The 26,519-nt window shown below is 37.7% G+C and overlaps 1 protein-coding gene across 4 annotated transcripts in view; it reads right to left on the reverse strand.

Moving 5' to 3' along the window:
* DCLK1 (doublecortin like kinase 1) overlaps positions 1-26,519 on the reverse strand; it is a 242,174-nt gene that overhangs the window by 48,660 nt on the left and 166,995 nt on the right. For 2 of the 4 annotated variants that reach the window (XM_039566515.1, XM_039566521.1), the window contains exons 6-8: positions 21,285-21,379; positions 3,927-4,011; positions 2,466-2,574 (exon numbers count right to left, since the gene is read on the reverse strand). In XM_039566515.1, coding sequence (XP_039422449.1) covers positions 2,466-2,574; positions 3,927-4,011; positions 21,285-21,379 — 289 coding nt within the window. Of the gene's footprint in view, positions 1-2,465; positions 2,575-3,926; positions 4,012-10,714; positions 15,604-21,284; positions 21,380-22,298; positions 22,491-26,519 lie in introns of those variants that run through there. The other 2 variants (XM_010400328.4, XM_039566539.1) reach the window with 2 other exon arrangements.

Below are 26,519 nucleotides of genomic sequence, written 5' to 3' on the forward strand. Positions count from 1 at the left end.
ATGGTTTCTGACTTCTAATTGGACTGTTCATTGTCAGAAGAAGACGCCTGTGAATGTATTGAAGTGCTCACAGACATGTATTAACCAGTACTCACTCACAGACTGATCTTACAGCTATGGAGAAGAAGTATCCATGTGACCACTGAATTTGTGTAACAAGACCCATGCCTACTTGTTTAACACCTCATGGTGCTATTCCTTTGAAGTCTAATGCACACAGGAATTGTACTTCAGAAGAAAATGGAAAAGTCCTCTGTCCCAAGTATCACCCCATTAATTTTGGCTCTGCAAATGATGGACATCTCAAACTTTGAAGCGAGGTGGTTAAAGAGGCTTAAAAAGACTGCAAAGAATATTTTTGAAGGAGTTTCACATGTACTGGTTTAATTTACCCTCTGAGTCTTTAATTTATCCTTCCACAATTGTGATGGCAAGGGTATACTGCTTTAGAAGCGGAAACTAACAGAAGTAATTCCACTTTAATTTTCAAGATCTCCTGAAGTAGTAGCTCTCTGATAGAAATGGGATCTATGGAATGGTATGGCTCAGAGAGCATATATCTGGGAATACCTGGGTAATCACGCTATTTGAGTACATACTCATTAGACACACCATGTTACTGGATACTTCTGGGACCAGTGGGATAGACAGGAGGACAGGAAACAGTTTTCATTCAAACTCTCAAGGATATTGTAATCAGTACTATTTTTATGTGTAATGTGACCTATATTTAATTTTGTTCATGTATTTTCTCTGAGCTCAGGAAAGAATTGTAACATGCACACTAGCACATTTGTATTGTCTCTCAGCACAAATGGCATTTTCAGCTGAATGAGTTTAGTAAAACCACAACCTTTCTTTATTTTAGCTTCTAATCTGCTTTTCCCAGTCACCATTCACTTCAACTTTAGCTGTCTTTTTCTCTTTTCTTAGCTATGTGTTTTTACCCATCTTTTTAATCAGCCACGCTCCTCCATAGGGTTTTACAGTGCTTTTTTTCTTTCACACTGTTTTGCTTTGCTTCCTTTAGGTTTCCATACAGTTTAGTGTTCAGACCATGAGGTTTGATCTGAACAGCAGTCGCCCTCTGGATGACTAGCTCCGCCATGAACTCACTCTGGCAGAGTGCTAGAGGCTTCTTTTAGAGTTTTGGCCAAGTCCCACAAGCACACTGTCAGCCGATACAAAATCCACTCTTACCCTTTCCCCCAACAGCTGTCTTCCTGATCTCCAAGCTGCACTTTTGGATGCAGAGGTGGACCTGTATTTTTCCAAGGAGACTAGTTTAAAACCAGCCAGGCTAATTTATCATTGTCTGACATGAGATTTAATGTCACTCTCCAGGGTTTATATTATATTCTTACAGGCTAAAGAGCAATTTTTTCTTCGAGCCCCAAGGTGAGATTATAGACTTCTGTAAGAGTCTCCTCTCCAGGATATGGTAATAGGGGATAGAAAACTTAACTCACGAAATTTCATTCTCAAACCTTGACATCTCTATTGTTCTCTCTTTTGGACATCTTCAGCTCTGGCAGGTTTTTGCTTTGTCTGAACTGCTCCTATCTAACATGAGCAATCTTACAGTCATTTCACATACAGGTGAAATACCTTCTGTCTTTTATATTCCATAGTGTCCTATTTTTAACAATACCACCAAAAGCCAACCAGAGTTCTGCTTAGAGCATTTCTGTTTGGTTCCCTAATTTTTACACTCTTAAGGTTGGGTAGAGGCAGTTCAAACCTGACCTGACCTAGCAAGAGACATGAACTAGTCAGCCTGGACATTTTCATCAACACTGACATTTGAGGTGACTTGTGACTTCTCTATTCTGGAGCAGATGTCTAAAATCAATGACTGTTTTCACCTCTTAACAGTAAAGGTCACTTAAGAAGTTAGATTTTGGTCTCTGCAGTGAGGCTCATAAAGTTGGAAGGAGCAAATATAATGGCACAAAGCAGGCAAGCAGGAGTTAGATGTCCATTTAATTAAAAATAAACACGGAAGAGACTACTCCTCAGTGTCAGATGGCAGAATAGATGGATCCAAAGTTAGCTCTTTGTACTGACCATTGCCACTACACCACAAATACATAATTTCCTGACATCTTTAGAGAGTGCTCCTACACGTGAAATGTGCCACTGGTCGAACATAAAAGGAGACTTGCAAGAACATACTGCAAGAAAATATGTTATTTCAATGCAACAAGAAAGATTTAACACAAAGAACTGGCAAAATCATGTGGAGTGCAGCAGAAAAAAACCCATATAAACCCCAAAAAGAATTAAATTCATAGATTGCCCCTTGAACTCACTCTTTTTTTCATTTGACAAGGACGTTAGTTTTTCCATCTGGCATTGAGACATTACCTTATTACATTTTTGTATTCTACAAATAAAGATATGATCTGGAAAAAGCATGACATTAATGAATTTTTTTACAGTAATAAGCATATTATCCTCCTCACCTTTCTATACACTCCTTCACAATAGCAAAATTTCCGTCTCCTATAGTCCTTCCAACTTTATATCGCTCTGCTATCGATGCTGGAACCTGGAAACCTTCCTCCAACACTTCTGAAAGAATCATTAGTACATTTTTATTGTTAGTGAAGGAAACACAGATGTTGCACATAACATGCATTTTAAGTCCACAGTTTAGGAGCCTGGAAACCATTCAGTCAGTATCTCACTTACTGTACAGTGAAACCATGCTGCTGACATTGTATATACTCAACAGGTTTCATGCAGATACAATAATGAAAAATAAGGCTTCTGGGGGCTCAAACATACCACCATTTGAGTGTTATATAGTTTACCATTGCCACTGCAATATGCCCCCAAGACAAAACCAAAATTGTATTTTTTTAATTACGAAAAGGCCTCTGTGATCTGCACAAGCGCAGACCAGCCTCCAAAAAGGGCTGGAACTCCTTGACACAGCATGATTAAATATATGTACCAAAGAAGTCCAACACTCAAGCACTTATTTTATTACATCCTGTAAACTGAGACATCCATAAAACTCCTCATGTGCTAAGTGCTAGTTCTCCCCATCCCCCAATATTAAATATTTAGTTTTTAAACAAATGTTCTCAATAATATTACCTTGCATGCAACCTGGGTACCAGATGTTTAGGTAAAATTGCATTACACAGTGTCTAAGCATAAGAAAAGCTTGTAGTTTAATGTGTTTTAGTGCTCATTCCTGTACCATTCTTTTTAAATGTATTTGAAATAGTGTTACAAATACCTAACATGCCTCTAAAAGCTGCCTGTAAACTGCAGCTGATACAAACTAGTATATAAATATTTTTACATAAAAAAAAAGCCTCTCAGAAATGTGATTTTTGTTTACACTCTTTAAGACAGTGCATTTAACTGTGTATTTCTCTGTCCTTTGCTCCAGGTGAGTTTTAAAAGTGAATGTTAGGACACAAGGAGGTTGAGGTTTGTCTGAATTCACAGACAGCATGAAGAGTTATTCTCCAACAGGAGCACAGATACACACACACGTGCATAGATGTGCGTGTGAGCCAGCAGTGTTCGAGCAGACCCTGTCCCTTAGCCAACTTGCTCACAGCCTTAGCATGGAGTAAGACTTCCTAAAGACCCAGGACTGCAGTGTGTTCTTTAGTACCATGACACATGAAGCAAAAATACTGAAATAAGCCAGTCAGCACTGCGTTGCTTGCAGAAATAATACCTCAAGTATTCCGCAAAAAAATATTCCTCTGAAGAGTGATGTCCAGATCAAATTTGATCACGAGTGAACCTAACTGGTTTGCTAAGGCTGAGGAGCTTCCTCATGGAAAATAATCCAGCCTGCAATGCTCCCACTTTCTCTGGCAGGAAGAATGACTCATTTTCTACACAGCTGCTGTTATCACTACACTGACTGCTTTGAAATGTCAGCCTCCAAATGTTACCTTCTGCAGGGCCATCATTTTCATCCATAGAGCTGCAAACTTTGGTGGATGCTAATGAGGTAGAGGAGCCACTGTGTTGGGAGCTCTGGAAATGGAGACACAAATGAAAACAGATGATTTTTAAGAAGCACAAGTACCCACAGGACATTCCTTCTGAACACATGTCCCAGAGAGGCTTCAGTGTTCCCTATATAAAGTATCAATTTACTTCGGTGGGGGGATACATGGATGCTTGGGAAGAGTCCAAATTTTTCCACTGAAATTACACTTTTGGTAACCTCACATTACTGGAGAGATCCTTGATCCATCAACTGCAGCAGTGTGCATGCAAGGATACTGCGATGTATGCTCCATTAGTTTCTCCCTTTTCCACACACATTTTGGCAGGGAAAACTGAGGAGCCGTACGCCCTCTGCAGGCAGGAGACCGCGTTCTCAGAGACCCTATTAACCCAGCAGGCACTAGAGGAACGTATGTCTGTAGCTGTGTCATGGGCAGAATTCCTCACTTTTACAAACCTCCCTCTGTTGACATCCTCCCCAGTTTTGTTCTAGAAGGGAGAAATCATTATGGTAATGTACAGACAAAAGAAAATGTCAGGGTGAATAATGGTTGCTATTTCATAAAGGGAATTGGTTGGGGTAGCACACTTGAGGCAATGACTCTGTAGTTGTACTCTGTTCAAGTACTTGTCCTGCCATTTTCTGAGCTTGTCTGTACAGTTGATGGAGGGAGGACGGTGTCTCTATGGTCCCTAGAAGGAAACTCGTAGCCACCCACCTTGGATGCCAGAAGTATAGGAGGCAGGATCTCACCAGGGAAGCCTTCCAAAGCACCTATCAATGCCTATCAGTTACCTATGGACTTTAGGTACGCACTTGAGGAAAACTGCTTCATCATGCATCTGGATGGATGAAACTACACAGACATTTGAGATGGACTGGATTTCACCAGCAGCTTTTATCCTCTGTGCATAATGGTTACACAAACACGTCTTCAGTATTCGCCTATCTTCAGAGGAAATCAGAAGAAGCTACAAATGTAATGGTGGCCCTTCAAACTTAAAGACAAACTGAACATTTCCTCAGGTCCTTGTATTGCAACTTAAGTGAAAAATATTCAAAGGATTTTCAAAACTAAAACTTTCCTGGGTTCATAATATTCACATGCTGAAAGTGCTGCTATGTTTCATTATCTTCTTCAGCCTATTTTTACACAGATTGCAGGCTTTACTTTGTGTAACTAACACTATCACTTCCTTATTAGTGTTTGCAAGGTTTTTAGATGCCCACAATCATGGTGTCAATCCACTTTACAAATTAAACACAGATACTTTAGAATTATCTCTCTTGTGACACTGCAGAACACAGCTGATGTGATCAAGAGTAACTGAAGTTGCAGCAGTTCGGATATTTGCTGAGTACTGAGCCAGGGAAAAGGCAGTCAGCAGACTTAAAAGCTGGCCAGTATGCTGATTTCATTTGAACAGAATAACTTTTAATTTCTCCCACAACAGACTAAGGTCAGATGACTTAGACAAAGTCTGAACTTGGCTTATTTTTCACTAAATAATCCTGAGAGTTTGCACATCCCATCTGCCATGAGATTCTCTGCCCTTGTTTTCTTTAATCAACCCCAGCTCTCTCTTTTCATTCAGGCAAGTATTTCTTCTGAGGTTTGACCAGAACCGAAGAATGCACTAATCAGTTTTTGGACTGTTTTTGTTGCCTCTTGACAAAAGAAGTCAGCACTGAGGGATTTTATGCAGTTTGCTAAGATATTGCTGCCCTTGTTTCATGCTCAGGACGTGTTTATATATGTGCTATTCCTGTGCTAAACTCTGCGTGATATCCCAGTAAAAACTTACCTCTGGTTCATTTTTGAACAAATGAGCAGATGTGGATCAAGGTAACGGGGAAATGCTAGGAGTTCTCATGTCTGGAGAAGTCAGTCTCAAAGCCTATTTTTATACACATGTAATGAGAGAATTGTTTCCTTTACAGTCCTGCTTGTAAAATAAGCAGCAAACATGTTCTCTCTACTCATTCTGCTGTGTTTGTTTGTTTTCCTAGAACAGGCATCCAATTTCATACTTATTTTCCCACTCCATGGTCTTTTCTGAAAGGAACTACAATTTAAATATGTTTAATATTTGTTACTTCTACGATCAGGAATGAATCATTACAACATTTAAGGAGTACAAACACAAAAAGGCTAGTGCTAGATATTCAACAGATTATTAAACAGCGAATTTTTTTCTTTTTTTGCACTTTAAATAGTGAGATTACACTTTTAAGTAGATGTTAGGCCAAGGCTGCTGATTGCACAGCACGGTAGCTTTCTTTAGAACCCTGATGGTTTCTTTACAGTCTTGCAGTCATTGCTCTCATCTGTGAGAATGGGAGATGTGAAAATCAAGACCTAACTCAGCAGCCACATCGTCTCAGAATGGGTGCCTAGAGACACTCAAATTTCTATTTGAGGACTTAACTTTTCAAGGACCTTAAAACAAGGCTTAGCTGAGAAATGCAATTGCTCAGTCCTTCCAAAATTAGACATCTTCAAAGGCCCATTTCAACAAAGCACTTCAGCAAGTGCTTCAATTTAAATACAAATAATCTTAATGGTCTACACATGACTGAAATTAAATTGGCTCCTAAATATGTCTTAGGCAAACTCCTTAAATATGTATTTAATCTAAGTTTAGTCTAATAGACTGAAAAAAAAGTGGCCCATAGAAAATTTAAAGGAAAAAATTGATCTCATACTGATGTTTTAAGTGGCTCTATTTCTTTTCTTATTGACAGCATATAAAGACGGGAAAGTTAAGATGATATTTGTTAACTGAAGAAGAACTGAAATGATGCATTAGTAGCATATACTGTACCACTGGTCTGCAAACAAAGCACGCAGCTCCTTTGGTGACATCTGCCTGCCAAGCACTGGCATGGAGGCAGAGGCTGGACTTGCCAGTGACAAGGAAGCAGTAGCTAGGAAGACGTGCTAAAAATACACACTGAGACTTTTTAAACTTTAAATAATTATTGAAAAATATATAAAAACATACTTTTCATTACCTTTGCGGAACCCCTCCTATTAAAACAACAGATTGAAAATAAATCAGGAACTGAACATTTGTATACGTTCACCAAGTCTGCTGGTGGCCCTCCTTCCACAATTAAAGAGATGTTACTGGATAAACATGACACAAATATTTTCATCTTTATTCAGCCCTCTTCAACAACACGCAGGCATTTATTTATTTATCTTTACTTCAGCTAGAAGGACATTTCATTTATTTAGGCTTTAATTAACTCGCTGTTCTCACAAGCTGAAAACCCTGTGGGTCCAGCAATCCTTGTGGGTCTCAGTGTTCCTTCCAGTTGGCTTGCCAATCGTGAGGCAGTCTGTCGTGCACGCTGTTGCTCTCACAGATGTGGACCCCATCGGGGATCTTGCAGATGGGGAGGGGGGAAAAACAAACCCCAAGCAAGAGTATAATCTCTTCAACACACAGACTTTAATGCAATTAGCTGTTTTAATTTTAAGAGATGCTGAGGTGCTTGGAATGTCATCACTTTTACACAGATTTAAAAGGGTCCAGTTGCACAGGTTGCCAGCACATGGCCAGTTTTATGGCACACTTTCATAAAAGTGATGGCATAAAAAAATCAGGTCTTTGGTGTAAGGATTTCAGATCCTATTCAGGTTTATAAAACAGATGGCCAGCACACCACACACCTCACTGATGTGAATGGAAACGTTAGCGCTATAGTTTCAGCCATGTCTCAGTGGGAGATTTAACTAGCAACTGTTTGGTAAATGGTTTGTATCTCAGTGGAAACTGTGCTAAATCCATGAAAAAAAAAAGCAGCAAAATAAAAATTACTGTAATGTCTCTGTCCTGATACTTACCTTTGTCCTAAATTAATCTTAAAATCCCACTAAACAGCAGGACTATAGCGTCAGCAGTTACAAAATGAGACTTAAACAAGTATGATTACGAAGTTTGTTAGTGCAATTCAGATTCCTGAATCTTAAACCCCAAACACTGCATTCTATTTTCTAAAGCTCTCAAAACATTTATTAGCGCATGTGGAGTCTACAAAGTCTCTCAACAATAGATTCCTCTGTACTTTTCTAGCACGAAGGAAGCATCTGGATGAAATGTGAGTAACAGAAAAGCACACAGGTGTAACACTAAGTTTGGATCTCAGGCAGAGTTCTACTCTTTTAAAAACGGGCTTAATGAAGTGAGGAATAAAATCAGTAAACAAAGTGTAAGCTCAGGAAGGAGGCTCAGGAAAAGGGAATTTCTAATGTCTTTAAATTATGCCTCCTAGGATTGTCCCTCTTCCAAAGAACTATACAGAATTAAAAAAAAATATATATAAATACAAAAATATAAGCATGTCAGTAATATGTGTAAGATGAAGCTCAACTCAGTAAGGAAAAATAATGTTAAAACCTAAACTAAGCAGTTACACCACCACGTTCACCCCTTTTGGAGCCCACACTAGGGTTCAGTCTGGTTATAAAAAAACCTTTGCAAGGTAGCTGTCATGACTTCCTGACAGACTCAGTCCCTTTGCCTGAAGATGATCATGAACAATGGTAAAATAAAAACACTCAATGCAGGTATTAACTTTGAAAGACTTTGAAGGGATCAAAAAATTCCTGTAATATGTAACAGTGTTAAGCAAGAAATGAGTCAATGAACAGGTAAACAGTACATCACCAGAGAACAAAAACAGAGGACAGCTGGTTAGAACAGTAAAGTAATACATTTTGATGTAGCTTTTAAGAAGATAAACTGATTTCTTTTATTATTTGACTTAGAGAGAAGCAAAGGGTTACACTGAAATTCCCTCTCCCAACTATATCCAGTCAAAGACGGTTTTGTCTTTTGTTTAACCTTACATTTTTTTGCCCAGACAGCTGAAACAGGGGAAAAAGCTTTCATGTAAACAGTAGAGAGTTGACAAAAAAAATTACTTAATGAAGAAACATGAAATCCACAATCTTCATGCTGGAAGAATGGAACCTAATGGAGTTCAATCTATCGAAAGAGAAATGATGCAACTGTTCTCTTTTCCAGTTTGACTACTGCACTAAACAGGCACATCAGATTCAAATTTATTTATAAACTGCTTCATCTGGAAAGGAACAGTAAAAAATGTATGCAAACCTGCTTACAAACTTATTCACAATTCTACATCCTGCCCTGTTTTTTTAGACACTTAAGAGAGGCCCTACAGAGGCAAGTGATTTTTTTGTTGCTGTTCATTTATGCAATTCAGAATTTACACAGTGAGGAGAAGAGGTAAGTTCAAATGACACAAGCAATTATCTGGCGTATTATCAGGTCTTGTGTTGGTTTTCTTCTTTGAGGGATAGAGGGACAAATGGGAGAGTTTGCAAGGAAATGGAGCTGACAGTCTGAAGTTAAATTTTCAAGTTTGAAGCACTTTGTTTTATTAAGATTCCCTTACTAAGCTGCAGCATTGGATGCTTATACACTCATTTGATTTGTGTAACAAGACAATTTGGAAAGACCAACATAGTTTCCTACATGGTATTCAACAATAAATTTAAATGTAACCTCCACTAGTTCCTAACAGCTGCTTCCAAAGTTGAGCCATAATTCAAACCCTAGGCTCACTCAGCTCTTGGCATCATTCAGAAAAGATTGATGATATTAAAAAAAAAAGTATCAGATTCATGGTATTGGAAGCTATTACTGTAATTTCTGTATCCTTATTGTGGTTAACATAAAAAGCTACATGTTCAGTGATGCAATGTGAAGGTTTCCTTTTAGCTCTTCTAAAGTTATACGCAGGTAAATTTTTCCACTCAACCACAGAATAAAAATTGAAAACCCACCAACCAAAAGGAGGTTTTTATTTCTTCCACCTAATTAAGGGCACAGCAAAAGAACCACTTTATTTAGTTGCATTTTAAAAGCTCTCCTGGTATTTTTAACTGTTTCTTGGTACAAACAGAAACCTCAATTATTTTGTTTCCACTCTTCCCAATTTCTATTGTATTGTTTCCTTTCTATGTGTGTACACTTTTTTTAGGCAGACCTATTTACCAGCAACCAAGAGCATTTCCAAACTAGAACTTTTTTCAGGCCCACAGTTCCCTCCAGGAAAGTGTATGAATATCAGCTGAAGCATCAGGCTGGCAGATGACACGTCAGAAATTGTAACATCTCTCTTCCCCCACCCCTGCCAAACAAGAAATAAAACTAGGCTATGGACATGCATTTTTAAAGAGTGGAAAGATGTATCAGAAAATTAGGTAATTATTTTAAAACACACCAGGTATGTTTCATTACCATTAGCTTTTCACAAGCATATTTTCCTAATACTTGTCTTAGTAGAAGTTCTGCTGGGGCTGAGCTGTTGGTAGGGAGCTGGTACCTTGCTTTGGATATTCTACTAATTCCCCACTTCATACTTCAAATCTATCCCATCATGTGCACACAAAGTTACCCATAAGCAATTCAAGGCAGTTATATTTACTGTCTTCACAACACCCACTACAGACCAAATTCCTCCCTGTAGGATTTTTTGTAGCTACACACTAAAGCCCAGAGTTTATTACTAAAAAAAGACACTGAATGCATCTACTGTTTAAAGGAACCCATTAGGATGCATGAATCCCATATGCTTACACTAAGGCTAGATGTACAATGTTGATCCAAAATGAACAAGCAATACCAAATGCAAGTATTTTGTTAAAGCCTGGTAATCATGTTTCCAAAATAAATTCTCTGAACAGTGTGCATTTTTAATATATATTTATTACATCACTTACAATAATCTACATTAATGTTAAATCTAGCAAAATAACAAATTGCAACCAAGATGACATGGTCAAATATGAAACACAAGTACAATACAGTATGATGAACCAATGGCACAAAAATGAAGGTGATTTTCTTCAGCTGATTATAAGAAATAAAACATTCATCGGCGTTTATTTTGCAAGTTTTACATTTTTTGTTGATAAATCAACAGCTTTCTTTTTGGTTTCCTGCATCACATTAATACAAAAATGGTATAATTTTAAAAGCAAATATCCAAGCACTTTTCATTAAAAAAAATAATTGTATGCATAACTTTGTAAAATCTTAAACTTATGTTGTAAATGTGCCAATATTTACAATATCATAGTGCAACTAAGAAAATGAAGAGGCCTTAGCACAAACATTGTTAGCTCCTCTTTCACTAGAGTCCAAATTCCAAAACACTGTATTGCAGGGCAAACCACAATCTAATTATCCCATATAACATCAGACAACAAGTACACGCTGAATATAGTACAGCTTTCTTCATACTTCACTGCTGAGGGTTAATTTAAGCAAACTCGAGTATCACCACCATGCGCAATCACAGACACAAAACCGCATAGGAGCACGTGCGCGGGTGCACTGCGTGTGTGTTCAGCCCTGTGCTCGCGTGTGCGGACACAACACAGGTGTCACCTACAGACCCACTGCCTGCCGTGGGGACTCGGGGCACTCAGCCAGCCTGGGAGCAGCAGCCAGCTGGAGAGAGGCAAACTGAGCCGGCCAGAATTGTCATGGCAGCAAGCACAGCTCAGAGTAGCCCCTGCTCTGCTCAGCAGACCCTGCCTTCCGGATAGAAGGGCTTTCCTGGGGGAAGCACACTCATTTCCAAAGAGGGTGACAACCACTTGCTTGCTTTGCTCTGCACGTAAAGGTGTTGCTGGCTGTGCTTCCTAAAGTTACTTTTCATCACTCATAGTTAAAAGCTCTTGTCACTAGCAGATAGAACTGAAAGTGAAGATTAAATAAAAACCAATCTTGTATTTGGTTGCACACCATTAATTGGATACGAGAAAAAGCACAGACAACATTAATCTATGCATTCATCAAGTGATGAGGTAATTTAGCACCATAAAGATTTTCTGTCTGTTCATTTCTCTGCATTTTTGACAGAAACAGTAAACTTGAATTGATCAGAGGTTTTTTTCTATATTACTGTGAATTCATTTTACATTCAGAGTGCAGTTTTTGTAACATATGCACCACATATAGTTCACACTGTAGTGTGAATTATGAAACTGCAGAAGAAAACACTATTTTTTATCTAAATTTTTACTCCACACAATCTCAATCCAGTTGTTCTTCTAGGCTGATGAACAGTATATATCCTTTCTTATAATATACCTTTATAGCCACAATATTAATACCCCAGAATGTTCATCTTTCAGCCAAATGCGCCCTGTGAAAATGATTTGTGAAGAGCAAAATAACTAAATATAACATGCTGTTGCTGAATTATTTTACAAATTGGAAATCAATTTTCACATTGCATAATGAATGTTAAAGATTTTACTGATTTCAACAAAAGAACTTCTAATTTTGCATGACTTAATGCACTGCGGAACAGTAGAGTTCAAGAGGAGGCATAAGACTGAACGTGTCAAAAGAATACCATTTCGAACTTTCAAATTTCAGATTTGAGTTTAGGATTAATGTTTTGTCTGTGTGTGTGTATTTGTGCGTAAGGTTCTATCCTTCCCACCTTGGAGTCAATAGTGGCTTTGCCACTAACTTCTGATCAGTTTGAACTTAGCCCTTGTTGGTAGATGTGATCTCTTAAAATTGTACGGAATTCCTTGGGGTAGCTGCTCAGCAAGTACTGGTTGGTGCAGCTCTCCCAACTTTAACAGAGCTGTAGTGAAGCCCACCAGATGAGCATCCTCCTGTTAAAACATTTTCCCCACTTATTTGTTTAAAGTCACAAATGTGACGTAACAGCGCATGGGTTCCAAAGCCATTAATCTATGTACGTGTGTGCGTGCATGTAAATATGAACATACACGTTCTGTGCTTCACATGTGAACTGCTTGTTGCACAAAAGAAGAAAAGAGATTTAAAAAACCAAAACAAAACAAAGTTGCAGAAAGCATTAGGGAAATAATCACAAGTATTCATAAAGCTCAAAGGGAAGCAAAGCTTTCACAATCTATACAAGACTCTTTAGCTACATCATAATCACCTTAGAGTAGGCACAAATAATGCAGCATACAGAGAACTATCAGAGGTTCAAACACTATAAAGTTGCTTAAGCTATTCCATTATTTAATGCAGTTGATGAAATCTAGGAACAAACTAAAACCTGTGCTGTTGCAAGCAGAACTACAGCATCAAGGAACACAATTTCAGTTTCACCCATAAACTGAAACCTTCTGGTCTTGCTCAAAAGAAACATTTCATTTCTGCTCATGTATAATGGGAATTACATTCCACACAAAAAAGGATCTTAAAGTCTATAAACAGTGTACCTTTTCAATCTCTAAGGGACTTTCATTCCTTAAATGAAATATTAATGATACGTCTTGCCCCTGAATAGCCCCTTAATACAAGTCATATGTTGAAATGATTAAATGTTATGGACTAGCATATTCTTTTTTAAAACAGTCTTGATGGAGAACTCACTATGATAACAATTACTGATATAAGGTCCATTTTTCTTTTCCACAGCTAAGCAAAGCCATGGGATTCAGGTTTGCTGGGAATCCGTGCTCCCTGTGCAGAGCAAACATTCTTAATAAACTGCCTAAAGCAGCAGTAGCCTATACGGGAGAAGGGAGGAAAAATAAAATTCCTGGAATTTATTTTCTTTACAGGAAAAAACAATTTTCAAAACGTCAGTAAGTATTTCGTTCAATCTGGTTGAGTTGCCTGAATTTTTGGAAACTGATCCCAATGCACCTATATATAATATGCATTTCTCAGGATCAAGTAATACATTTTGCAAAGACATTCTCTCATAACAGCTGAAAATGCAAGTAACTTCACAGCTGCAAACTTTTCCAGTAGAACAGGGCAGCCTTAGGAGTAGGGTATGGGGTGAAGGATGGACTTATGGCAGTTCTTATGGCTGGGAACAGTTTTATATTGAAGTCTGAAGCAGGAATGGCAAAACATGCATTTCAAAAGGGAATGACCTGACTGCTTCAGTAAACCTGCCAGATCAATGACTTTCTCTCCAGGTGATACTGGAACCAAGTATTGGAAACAGAGAAGGTAAGTTTTGTATTCTGCTGCCCTTTTATTTCTTTTTGCAAATATCCTCTGTAAAGAAAATTATGTTGATACAGTGAAGCCATAACATCACATGCCAACATTTTCCATCTGCTGAATTTTATCATGGACAAATCAGTCTAAAGGAATTATTTCACTACATTTACAAGTTGGCATGTGGCAGCTAAACCTGTTCTTCAATTCAGTAAATTTTCCTGATTTCAAAATATATTAAATCCTCACTAGTAGCTCAAAAATATAATCTCTATAGATTTTTGTTGAGAATCAGAAACACACTGATTTCTAATTCTTAAATCATTAGTATTTGAGAAAATGAAAGGAAAGTATAAGACTGCAAAAGTGTGTGATCACTACACTATGGGGTTAAATACAACATACAATGGGAAATATTGCTATTATGTAAATTAAGTAGACTAAGATTCTCACAATAAAGCAGCAGAAAACAAACACAAATTAGTAGATATTTGTTAAGCAACTGGTTATAATGCGCGACCTACTTCAACACTAAAGGAGTTTTGCATATTCATGCTGTACAAAAAGAGTACCTCTAGATACTGTGAAAACAGAAAAATTAGGTCAATGGGAGGATGATTTACAGTATCACCATTTCTGTAGGCTTTCTTTTTAAAATGCACAAAATGTCTTCTCATAGCAAATAAAAAAATGATGTTCCTGTTCTTAACATAAGTGAAAATAATCAATTACTTTCTCAGGCAAAATATATTTTTCCAAAAGGTGTCATCATATCTGTGTCAGATGATGCTGCTAGCCAGCAGGCCCTCATATTTCCTCGGTCATAAATCTGTCCATATTTACTTGCAACACATGGATGATCAGCATTAACAGCTCTTGCCAGGTAAAACATTCATAATGCCTGTGAACACCCTTCTGTTTACAGTCATCAGGTAGCAACGCAGTGAAGAGAATTTGAACACTGCTTTGAAAGAATTTACTTTTGTCCTGTGACCACACAGGATTTCTTCACTTTCTTTTCATTTAGATAAAAAAGACTAAACTTAGTGTGTTCCAAGTGTGCGTGTTGGGATCAGACAGCGTGGTGCAAGCAGTTTAATATGGCAGGTTTTTTCTTCTCTGCATTTTACCTATTCGTTGGTAAAAGCAAAGTACTCATTAACTGTTCATACCAAAATGAATGAAGACACATATGGTAAAAACAGAACATATAATCAGTACCTTAGATGATAAAAATAGTGCTATTCATAATTGTGCCCACTATGGATTTGTGCGTTATATTCGCCTTATCCAATCTTTGTGCCTTTAAGTAGGCACAATGCTGTTCTGGATTTGATGGACATATTCAATGGCTCATTCATTACAAATTCTTACATTAAAATGCAGTGATAAAGCCAAAAAATACCCCCACACACTAGAATTAATTTGGCCCCATGTTGTTAATATTAAATATGCAAAACTCTTTTGTGCGATTCACTATTACTGTAAATTAGCAGCTATTTTCTTTAAAAATGTTAAACCTTCATCAAATCACAAACCATAAACATTGTTCCATTTTCTCTTTTACACTGAGTCTCCTACTGAATCCATATCATCCGAAGAGAGTGGGCGATACAGGTCCTGTAAGATGAAGTGCAGTATAGATTTGTTTATTGTGTTTGATTTGTTGCACTGCAACCGTCTTATATTCTTTCTGTTACTGTGGACCAGAAGACATTGTTTAACACAAAACACACATTCTTTATACTCATATTGTTGTCTTAATGTCATATTATTATTTTAATAAAAAAATAGATGGCTAGTAAATAAAGCTGAAGTTTCAATGTACAACATATTCTCAGAGGCAATTATTTTTGAATCCTTTGCTATTAAACACTATTCAAACAGTATTTGTCTCTTCCAGAGAGTCTCCTAATGGTGTGGAATCTTGGAAACATTAATTTAATCTCTAAGGGAATATATTTCCCTTCAGTTTTGCAGTGGCAGAGTGGCAGAGTAAGTGCTTACCTTACATAAGGTAATAAAAACTTGCCACCCACTGGTGATATAGCATGGATCCAGCAACAATTGTGCCCTGGACTGCTGACACTGAATATTGCCGTTGCCTGTGTTGTACTGACGATGGTATCCCTTTTCCACAGTTCCTCTGTGTCCGTGTGCATGTATAAAAAGACAGCGTGTTTTACACTTGTCCCCCATCACTCTCTTTCTGTCGGTAGCCAAGCAACCAGCTCATGACAGAAGAGGGAGAGTCTGAGTGTACAGAACCACTTCACTCTTTCAACACACTGGTCCTCTGACGGATCAGATAATCCTCAAGTGCCAGAGGTGTTATGGGATGATACATTGCCCTATCCCACCTACACAGCACTACAATCCTCATCAAGACAAACAGCAGCACGGAATGAAAGTTCAAAAAAGAGAAGTGGTAGAGCACAGGGCACTGTCTTTTTAAGGTGAATTAAGAGTAAGTGATGGTTCAGAGGGGTTCTGATTGAGCAGGTGCCCAGCATATCTCATAGCCATTCTCTGATATCTTTAAGGTGTTTTGGGGGGTCCTTTCTATATAAAACATATGAACAAATTGCAACAAAAAAACCTGTGAGACAAAATACAAGAAAACATGAGAATGGGAAAGCTGATGGAGCCTGCTTTAGGGTTGACCTTGGATGGATTGTTTTGCCTTTTTTAATCACAGTAAGATAACTGAGACAAGAAATGAACAAGTCTGAAAGCTATACTACAAAAAAGGACCAGCTAAAATGAATGCTTCACAAATTTCAAATTTATACGGATCTCAATAAGTTATGGAGGTTTATATCTTATTTGCAGGAATGAAGTACCTTAAAGGGGGAGTTGATTCCCTAGAATGCTTATTCTGTATGTATTCTGCCAACGGGCATGTATACATGCAGTAGAAAGCATTAGACTGGCAGAGTGAAAATCAGATCTTAAATACATTTCTATTTACAATCTATTTAAATACAATTTAGACAAGAGAAGAATTTTAAACAGATAAAACCATCTTATTCTGAATACTAACTAATTAGTTAATTATTGAAATTTCTTTTGAGAATATACAGTTTGGGAATTTCTAATACATAGCACAGAAAAAAAAAATCTTTTGATTTGCTAGAGAGGGTAGCACCCCAAATCTGTGAACAGTATCTCCCAGGTGACTGCTCTTGCTTCTGAATGTAAAAAAATAAGCATTTGGAACTGACCAAGAAGATGTTTCTGACTTTTAGTATTTAGAGAATATTTTTGTGTTTATTTTAATAACTCAATGATTGCTTTAAGGCAAAATCATTAACAAGATTTCAGTGTCATTTTCTCTGCTTTTTCACCTGCTTTTAAATACTTGAGAGTCTTAAAAAGTTTTTTCTTTCTGAAAGAATTTTCCCTGCCTATAATTAGCCAGAGAGCTGTGTTTCTTGAAATTATGAGGAGAAGCTATTTATTATCTTACATAGATTTATAAGAAGACAAAAATTGCTGAATGAATCAGACTTCTTGGCTACATACAACTCAAAAAATCCTTATATAGATAGAATTCAACCCACCTAATCGGGTCAAGAGGTACCTTAAATCTAATCTTTTTTTATTCTATAGGTTTCAATCTCTAGGGACATAGAAAAAATATTTAGGTTTTTTTCTTTAAATGCCATGCTGCCTTTTTGGTTAACTGCACTCTGTTGCAGAAGAAATTACATTTGTGTGCTTAACTCTCCTTCAAAATGCTATAAACATGAATTTCAGATGTATTAATCCTCTGGGGAAAAGAAAATGACATTCATAACAATTTAAAAACTAGAATCTTAATTTCCTATTTAAGACTAAAGAAATAATTAAACTGCAAGAAAGCATAACTATAGCACACAGCCTGCTAGTTAAAATATTCAGAGGCTGAAAATTGGTTGACAGTTAGCTAAGATAGCTGATAAATTGTTCCTAGTTCACTTTCAACTCCGTGAATTACACCCATGAAATTAATCTTTCAAATCTTACTTTCTTCAAATATAGCCTGCGTTTCGCACAAGATTATAAAAATATAACTTTCACTGATTTCTGAATTTCTGGAGACAACTCAGCCACATACATATGCAGATGAGAAAGAATAAACTTTATCTTTCTATATTCTGGCTTTTGAGGGTACAAAATTTTATCTATAGGGTTACAAGAGTACTGTTTTCTTGAGTAAGTACCACAGCAGCATTTTTGGCTTTATCTACATCAATGGAAAGCCTTCGTTCAAAGGCCAGAACTTATTTTTTAAAAAGAGGAGTGATGAAATATCAGTAAGTAAGATGATTAATCCCTATTTTAAGCTGCCTAATGCACTCCACAGGTCTTTACTATTCCCAGGAAGAGATCCCTCCTTTTGCGGAAGTACCTTGCTTTGGTGCCTCTGGATTCAAAAGCATGACTTCGTCTCACCTGTACTTCCCAGGAAAAACACTGGCAGCTTGCCTAGACCCCTCAGCATTTTGATGTCCCAAGCCTACAACTCCCTCATAGCACTGGATGGGAATGCTGAAGAACTGATTGATTGGTTAAGTCAAGGAGAACCAGGCTAGGCTAGAGGAAATATTCCTATCGCCTTCCAGACCCGGTACATACCACTGGCATCCCATGTACCTGATGGCATGAGAGAACAGGAAGTCCTCTAACTCTAACTGCACAGAGAAAGGCACAAAACCCCCAAATTACACGTCTGAGTGGGTGTTCCCTGGACCCAGCATCTTATTTCAGTTCTAAAGCAGCAGCTCCCTCAAACTGCAGGTAAAGAGAGAAAGACAGACCACTCAGAAAGCCAGCCATCACAGTCAACCCCAGACCATGGCTACAGCAGCCAGCACTAGGAACACCTCACCTCTCAACACTGGGGACAAGATGGGAACTTAAATCCATCTCTTCTCCCTTGTAAGTCTATCACATGATACTAGCACTTCAACAACCTTCTAGGGAATAAATCCTCATCAGGCTTGGCAGCCCTGTAGCTGAAGCCACTGAAGACAAAACAAAATGCTTTGGGTTCCAATTTGGTTTATGACAATATGGTACATAAAATAACCTCTCGCCTAAGTAGAATTTAAATTTTTAAACAAAACCCGGAAGACGGTACTAAAACTAAACAGAACACCATTTATACTGCTAACAATGAAATTATGATTTGCAAGCACTGCTTAATGCCTAATTTACTCATTGGAATGCACATTAGAACCTTTAATGACACAATCATATGTTTTTACACTGAACTTCTAACTCACTTCACAACTTTAACATGAAAGCAGATGAAATAAATTCTCAGACTGAGTGTAAAGTTTCCATCCCTGAACTTCTTGAGAAGTTGATTTTGTAACCTAAATAGTATTATTGCAATGCATTTTACATGATTGCAATCTATTTTTACATGAATATATTCCATGTTTCATCAGGTAAAAAAAATAAATCTGTCTAAATAAAGCCAGACAAGCATGAAAGCTCCCCTACCGAGGTCACGGGGACTGCATACGAATATTGGAGAAGAGAATTCAACTCCTTAACAATGTCTTATCTCTCCTGTAGTTTACTTCAATATTTATTTTCTCTACAGTTAGCAGTCTGATTTTGTTACCACTACATAGCACTTTGCATCCATAACACTGCCACTTGGCGATCCTATCACACTTACACATAAAAAGAAGCCCATCTGCTCTCCTCTTCACATTTGAAAGTCAGAAATCTTGTGCCTAGAAAACCCTTGTGTCTAATGGTGCTGATCACATGGTTCCCACTCACCCATCCACAAACGTTAGCAGAAAAACATTTCTTCACTGTGGAGACCGAAGCATCAGTGGTGAGAAAGAAAGTTTAGGAAAGTTACCAATGAAAAGAGACAGCCTTACAGCAAATGCAAAGCCAATGTAAACTGGTATCATCCATCTAAACAGACGCCCTCACATCACCAATGTATAATTCATTTGGAAGACTCTTTGTTCCCTCTTCAGTGACTTATTAATGATTCATTAATAAGCCTTGAGAGAGAGAACAAACAGGTGGGGAAGACATTGCATTCAAGAAGATTTTAGCACCAGCTTACCCACTGGAACTTGCATCTTTACTTTCTGTGTATCTGATGATGAAAACCATGACACTACCCCGAGGCTCCAGGCTGCTGCTCTCTGGCTGTCCCTACACTGCAAGATCACAGTTGGCTCCTGTGTCTGTAAACAAGTCATGGCAGAAACCCATAGCTGTATCCCAGATGGAGGTAAGACTTGGGCATGCACAACTCCTCAGCTCCCTGGCATACACCAGACATAAAAAAGGGCCCACAGGCTAGAAGGGAGCTGTGTCGTGCTACAGCTATTCCTGATCTGGGTATCTGGGGAATCAGGTCTGCACCAAATTCAAACACTGCCAATTTTGTACATAACCCCCTTATTTTGAGAGACACAAATTATGTCTTTATTTAAAAACTGAAAAGGCAGAAAAAACATTGTGTTCAAATTCTGTTTATAAACAAGGCTGAGATACAGAGTACTGCCTTAGGGATGCTTTCATTGAGAACTGACCACAGTTTAGAAAATAGCAGAAAATACAAAGACATCTGTCCTATTGCTTTTAAACAGATACAATTAATTAAATCAGTACGTGGAGCTTTTGGGTTGAATAAGTAATATTTTATCAGAGGGTTACAGCAGTAACATAGGCACTAGCTTAGTTCTGGATGCTTAGGAATATTGTAGATTACTCCATAGGAAGGAAAGTAGATTCCATACAGGATAACTAGGGGGAACCTGCAGCTACTATCAACTCTTGTCCAGGAAAGTGACTGACAAGTCTCACATTGCCTTGGTGCTGATAGTATCTTCACTGCACAAGACTGTGATATCACAGCTAAATTCCACAGTGCATTCTTTCACCTTGCTTCAAAATCAAAGCAGTCTGTAGTTTGCACAGAAAGTTAGGAACAAAAGAGATTCCTTTGACAACATGAGCATTTTCTTTCAGTTGTGAAACATTCATAAAAAGAAAGCAAAACAAACAAACAAAAAGTCTTGTAAAAAAGGAGAGAGATAACCCCTGTTTTTTTCCTTCAAGGATAAGCCATTTCCCAGTATACTTAGCATTTTGACAAACACAGAACAGTTGTATTCCACTTCAGGGTGTTTTACAAACACAAGGATTGTAGCCAGGCTCTTCCACCCTATGGCTCTAAATGCACTCAAGGGATCAAAAGGGAGAAGGCTATTGGATAATGGCTATGCTGGATTCTTCCCTGCCATGCTCAGAAACCAGTTTCCTTATTTCCTTACCCTCTGTTTCCGTAGGCTTCCTGGGCTGGTGGGAGATGGGCTTGGAGACTTCCCAGAGCGGGGAGTAGAAAGCTGGCTACCAGGGGTTCCATTCACTAAAAGGACAAGAAATTGAAAAAAATAAATACAAGGCATTATTAAAGGAACAAAATAGTTAAATCCATTTTTTAAAAATTTATTAAACAGATTCATTTGCTTTTGCTTAATGTTTTAAACATTAAATAAGGTAATTCAAAAAAGAGTTATTTCCTTAGAGTTTTGGCTCATGAAGAAAATTTTTTATACAGAGTGGAAGAAAATAATGAAAAAACCTGAATAGACTTCAGTCAATGGCAGAGAACATGATCATGTTTTCTTGAACTATACTGTTCCTGTACTTGAAAGTAATGGGGAACTAGGTGCTTTGTTAATCTCAAAAGACACAATATATAAACCTTTTCATTCCATTTAACTAGTGCTTGAAGTGCTACCCTGTAAAAATAAAACACAGTATTGCTTGCAAGAACAAATCAGCTGCTTGCTTTTCCTTACTCAATCATTTGAAGAAATTTTTGCAATACTATCTGACCCAAACATCACCTCAGACTTAATCCAGAAGGGCTTTCTAGAGGAAAATGAATTGGATATAGCTCCTCCAGTCTGACTTACAGGAAAGCATCACTTTCTCAAATAAGCAAGTTTCTTCACATATGTCAGCACCTATCTCTTTAGAAGCATCTTCACGTGCATATGACATTATCCAATAAATTAACAAAACAATGCCAGCAGAGGACAGAATTCTACTACAAAGTAATCACACGAGAGGCTATCAATAATACTCACACTGAAACACCGACAGAAACACTACAAAGCATGTATCACATATCCACGTAAATATTCTTAAACAAGCAACTGTTCTATCGCTGTCCACATTTGTAAGTGCTAGGATAAAAAGAATAGACAGCCAGATTCCCAGATTCTGAATCTTAGGAGAATATTTTCATACTGAGGATATCAACAAGGCATTTGACTTACCTTCTATGAGTTCTAACATGGACAGAATCTGACTGTTTAACCTGGTAGGAGCAAGCAGCAAAATTCCTGCTCTGTACTAAGCCAAGCTGTAGCCAAACTGAGAAGCAATGGGATTAGTTAAGGATAGCTGGGGCTGCTCACAGAGTGAGCTGAATGCGATGCAGAATTCATAAGCAGAAGCCTTTTCTGCGTAAGGCTGACGTCTTCAGAGCAGCAGTGGGAGGTGCAGGTGCTGTCTTAGGGCTACATCAAAGGTGTCAATTAAGCATAATGCTGCTGCTTCACAACGCTGAGCCACCGCAACCCCCACTCGCTTTCCATGGAGCCCCGAAAGCCTAGGCAATTTTATATGCTGTGCACTGAATCATAATGAGGTGCCTTTGGGGGCAATGTACCAAATGACTCATCTGAAAATCAAAATGACAATAACTCTTGTAAAACCTTTGCTGACTGGCAATCTAGCAAATGCTAATTCCTTTGGATAATATAGTAGGCATTTTTAAAAGATTCTTCTTACTTTTTACATAATACATTGTTCTTACTGGCTAATACTGGGCCCACACATTATAATGAAGAAACATGTATACCTACCACACCACACACATCAATAAAACACATCATACTGCTTGATAAAGGATGAACACTTAATAGTGCTTAGGTGCTATGAGTGATCCAATCTCAACATCACTTTGTTTAGAGTAAAGGTGCAATATATTTGCATAACTATAGAAACAACACAATGCACTAATTGGATTTATAGAAAATAATTCCACTCATCTAGGCTTAAAAATATCTTTATACAGAGGAGAATGGTTTGCACATATCAGCACTCATTCAAATACTGTACTAAGTGTAGTGGGAATGCACATGCATATGTATGTATGCATGTTCATACAGTATTCAGCAAAACACCACACAGATCTGTCCAACAGTGACTAAAATCAAATTTATTACTGATATTACTGAAATAATTTAGGAAAAGAGCAAGATGAGGACATTAAAAATGAGCTTTCTAGAATCTCAAACTTGTAAAGTTGTAAAAGGTGTCTTTTAGACATTTATGGCATAATTTAGAAACTAACATTAAACTACTACTATTCACACAGACCTAGTCCTCAAGACTGCTGAGTAACAGGACTAGTGATCTGCCTTCTCTTTAAACCAAGCAGATACTCTTAGGTCTTATTACAAGCAAATTTAAGATAACAGCTACATTTCAATACACCTTGTAACACTAGGCACCGGTACCTGTTCTTTATAGATTGACTCCTTCCCTGTAACTTTCAACAATAGTTTTTCTTAGAATTACTATAGCAATTATTCTGTCCTGAAGGCAAAAACTTGAGGCTACCAAGTGGAATGAGACAAATAGATGCCATGGTGTATTTAACTATTGATGTATTTCCCTATTGATGCATATTATGTTAATGAGTATCTATTTAGGATGAGAAAACGAAGTGTTTTAAATCCTAAAAATTACTTACTTGTCACCACCAGAGCATCCAGAGTGTTTAAGCTAAGTTTGAATGCTCTCTTCAACTGCATTTTTAAAAAGCAAAATTCTCATAGTTGTTCTTATGTTGGCCAACAGCAACATGTGAAATCAAGAGCACAATTAATGAATTGAGACCCCCAGGAGACTTAAGTTTGCTCACCTCCTTACCCATATCCAAAATATAAAGGTGCCAATACATAAAACATGTACAAGGATTTTTAAAAGCTTACAAGGACTTCCTATGGAGAGCTGATTAGGGAACTCTAGAGATGGCCATTAGCTCTGGAGATGAGATTCCTTTCACCAATCTTCACATACTTGTTGTATTTGCTTCTATATCTGAAGTAGTTTTCTAGACTTTATTTTAACCAAGTTTCTGTCATAACACAAGTTGTATGACCCCAAAGCAACCATCTAAACCTGACCTGATGAACAAGGTAGTATGAGCATCCACTGCAGTGTAAACTTCCAAAGCGACACAAGATTAATCCTTCTGGATGCTCTGCATATCTGGAGGTACATATTGCTCTTGCTGTTATGACATTATTCTTACTACTGATATTATTAATATAATCCTTAAGACAGACATCACAACAGGATAGAAATGATAATTCCTGATATTTTCCTGGTACATTCCAGGGGCCCCCCTTTTTCACCTTTTTGTTTATGGCTTCCTGTGCTTGTGAGTCATTATGCTGAATTTGTAGATAGAGGTGATATTAGGTGCTGTGTAGCAGGAAGAGACTGCAGTGATTCTGACCCCCTTCCTGAACTCCATTTACAATCATTACACCATTCTTACATAAGCTGCTCATGACCAGAAAACATGGCAACAAATATGTGAATAAAAGCTATAACATTTCATAATAATACTACATTCCTGATCACTAAATTTCCCTAAAATCCATTTCTAGGTGGAATGCACTTTTGCTGGAAATTGCATTTCTATCCAGTATCTGCACCGCATTTCTCACTGACTGATACAGCACATGTTCCTAGAGGGAACCTTGATGTAGATAAAGACATATGAAATTGGTAAATCATCGTTGTGATTGATCATTTTATTGAGTGAGGCAAGAGGTTTCTTGTCACTTTTATTCATAAAATGGCAGGGGTTACAGACTTCAGCTTAACACACAGCGCCCTCCTATCATCTTATGAAAAAGATTTATCAGTTCAAAATTTCACCAGTGAAATATGTATTAAAAAGTTGCAACAATAACAAAATTATTGTGGCTGCTCAGAGCAGATGCATGTGGCAGCTTAGCTGTGAACTCCTTTCCTTACTGTCCTCTCTTGCTGAGGATGTGTAACAGGGCAAGGACCTGTCTTTGTATTGGCTTTTCCAGCACCTGGCACACACATGAACTTGGGAATACCCATAAAATAGAGCACTAAAGCTGGATACCAGCATCTACTGAGATAAATGCAAAATAGGTTTTCACATGATAATATGAATAATAAATATGGTAATATTTATGAATAGTACTATGATAATAAACTAGTGAAAATGCTACAAATAAAAAGTACTTTGATGGCATTCCAATGAATAAACTTTGATAGAGCATATTTTTATTAAGTAATAGAACCAAAAAGCAAGAAAAAATTAATTAAAGCATCAAGTGCCAGTCTGAGGAGCTGCCAATACCACTTCACTGTATTAAAATCATAGTCTCCTATAGAATTGCCTATTGTGCAAGCATATTGTACTCTATCAAACACATAGAGATGATTCGGTGTGTTTAAAAAAGTGGTTTGCCAAACTCAGGAGTGTGTGTGAAGAAGAAAGAGGAGACTAAAGGAAAGGAATAGTGAAGGCTTTTTTTGCAGCCACAACTTATGAGTAGGAAAGTTAAGCTAGAAAAAGTTTCACACAAGTCACAACATGTGTAGGTCATATTCAGCAACTGTTAGCTAGAAAATGCTGATGTGAGATCACTATTTGACCTTGTCTCAATTACTTCTGTAGTTTTTGACTGTCCTTTCCAAAACGACATTTTTATCTCAGTAAGATTATGTAGTTACAAAGTAGCTAGGAATAAACCATATCTTGCCTTTTTGTTCCTTCTGCTTTTGTGTTCTACTTGTGTACATCTTGTCATTTTTGTCTTCACACCAAAAGACAGTGTGTACAGAGCTCCACATTAGTCAAGTGCCCTCAGTATGACTCCCCAGTAAAGACAAGGCTTTAAAAGTTCTACCTTAGCATGCAACTGGTCGAGAAAAAAACCCCAGATACCAATACTGCATTCATTTTAACTGGTGCTAAACCGTCCTTTTTATATTCAATCTTTTCTAGAGTTTATGTCAAGAAGTTAAGCAGATACAAGTAGAACATCCCTCTGCCACTGAAGACAAGGCCTGGTAGATCCACACAGAACTTTCACCTGATCAGCAGATTAGAAATGTCAGGGGAAAGGATCACCTACAGGTCAGGTTTACAGTCCCCATCCCAGCAGCCACCAATATGCAAGTCCTTGTTAGTCACTGGTACCTGTGGTAGCCACAAAGTGTAACCCAAGCAGTGCAGAGCTCGGCAGGGACTGTAAACCCCTCACACGGTCTTCCATCTCAACCCAAAGTCACCTGTGTCTGCACTATCAAGCAGAGAAGTGCTGCAGACAGGCATATATTGCAGACATATCTTGTATCTCAGAAGAAAGGAGACTGCCTTGAAAATGCAGTTCCCTGGAATCCACTTGTATTTGTTTTTTCCTGTAGACTCA

Source organism: Corvus cornix, chromosome 1 (assembly GCF_000738735.6).
Source record: "Corvus cornix cornix isolate S_Up_H32 chromosome 1, ASM73873v5, whole genome shotgun sequence".
Lineage (NCBI taxonomy): Eukaryota > Metazoa > Chordata > Aves > Passeriformes > Corvidae > Corvus > Corvus cornix.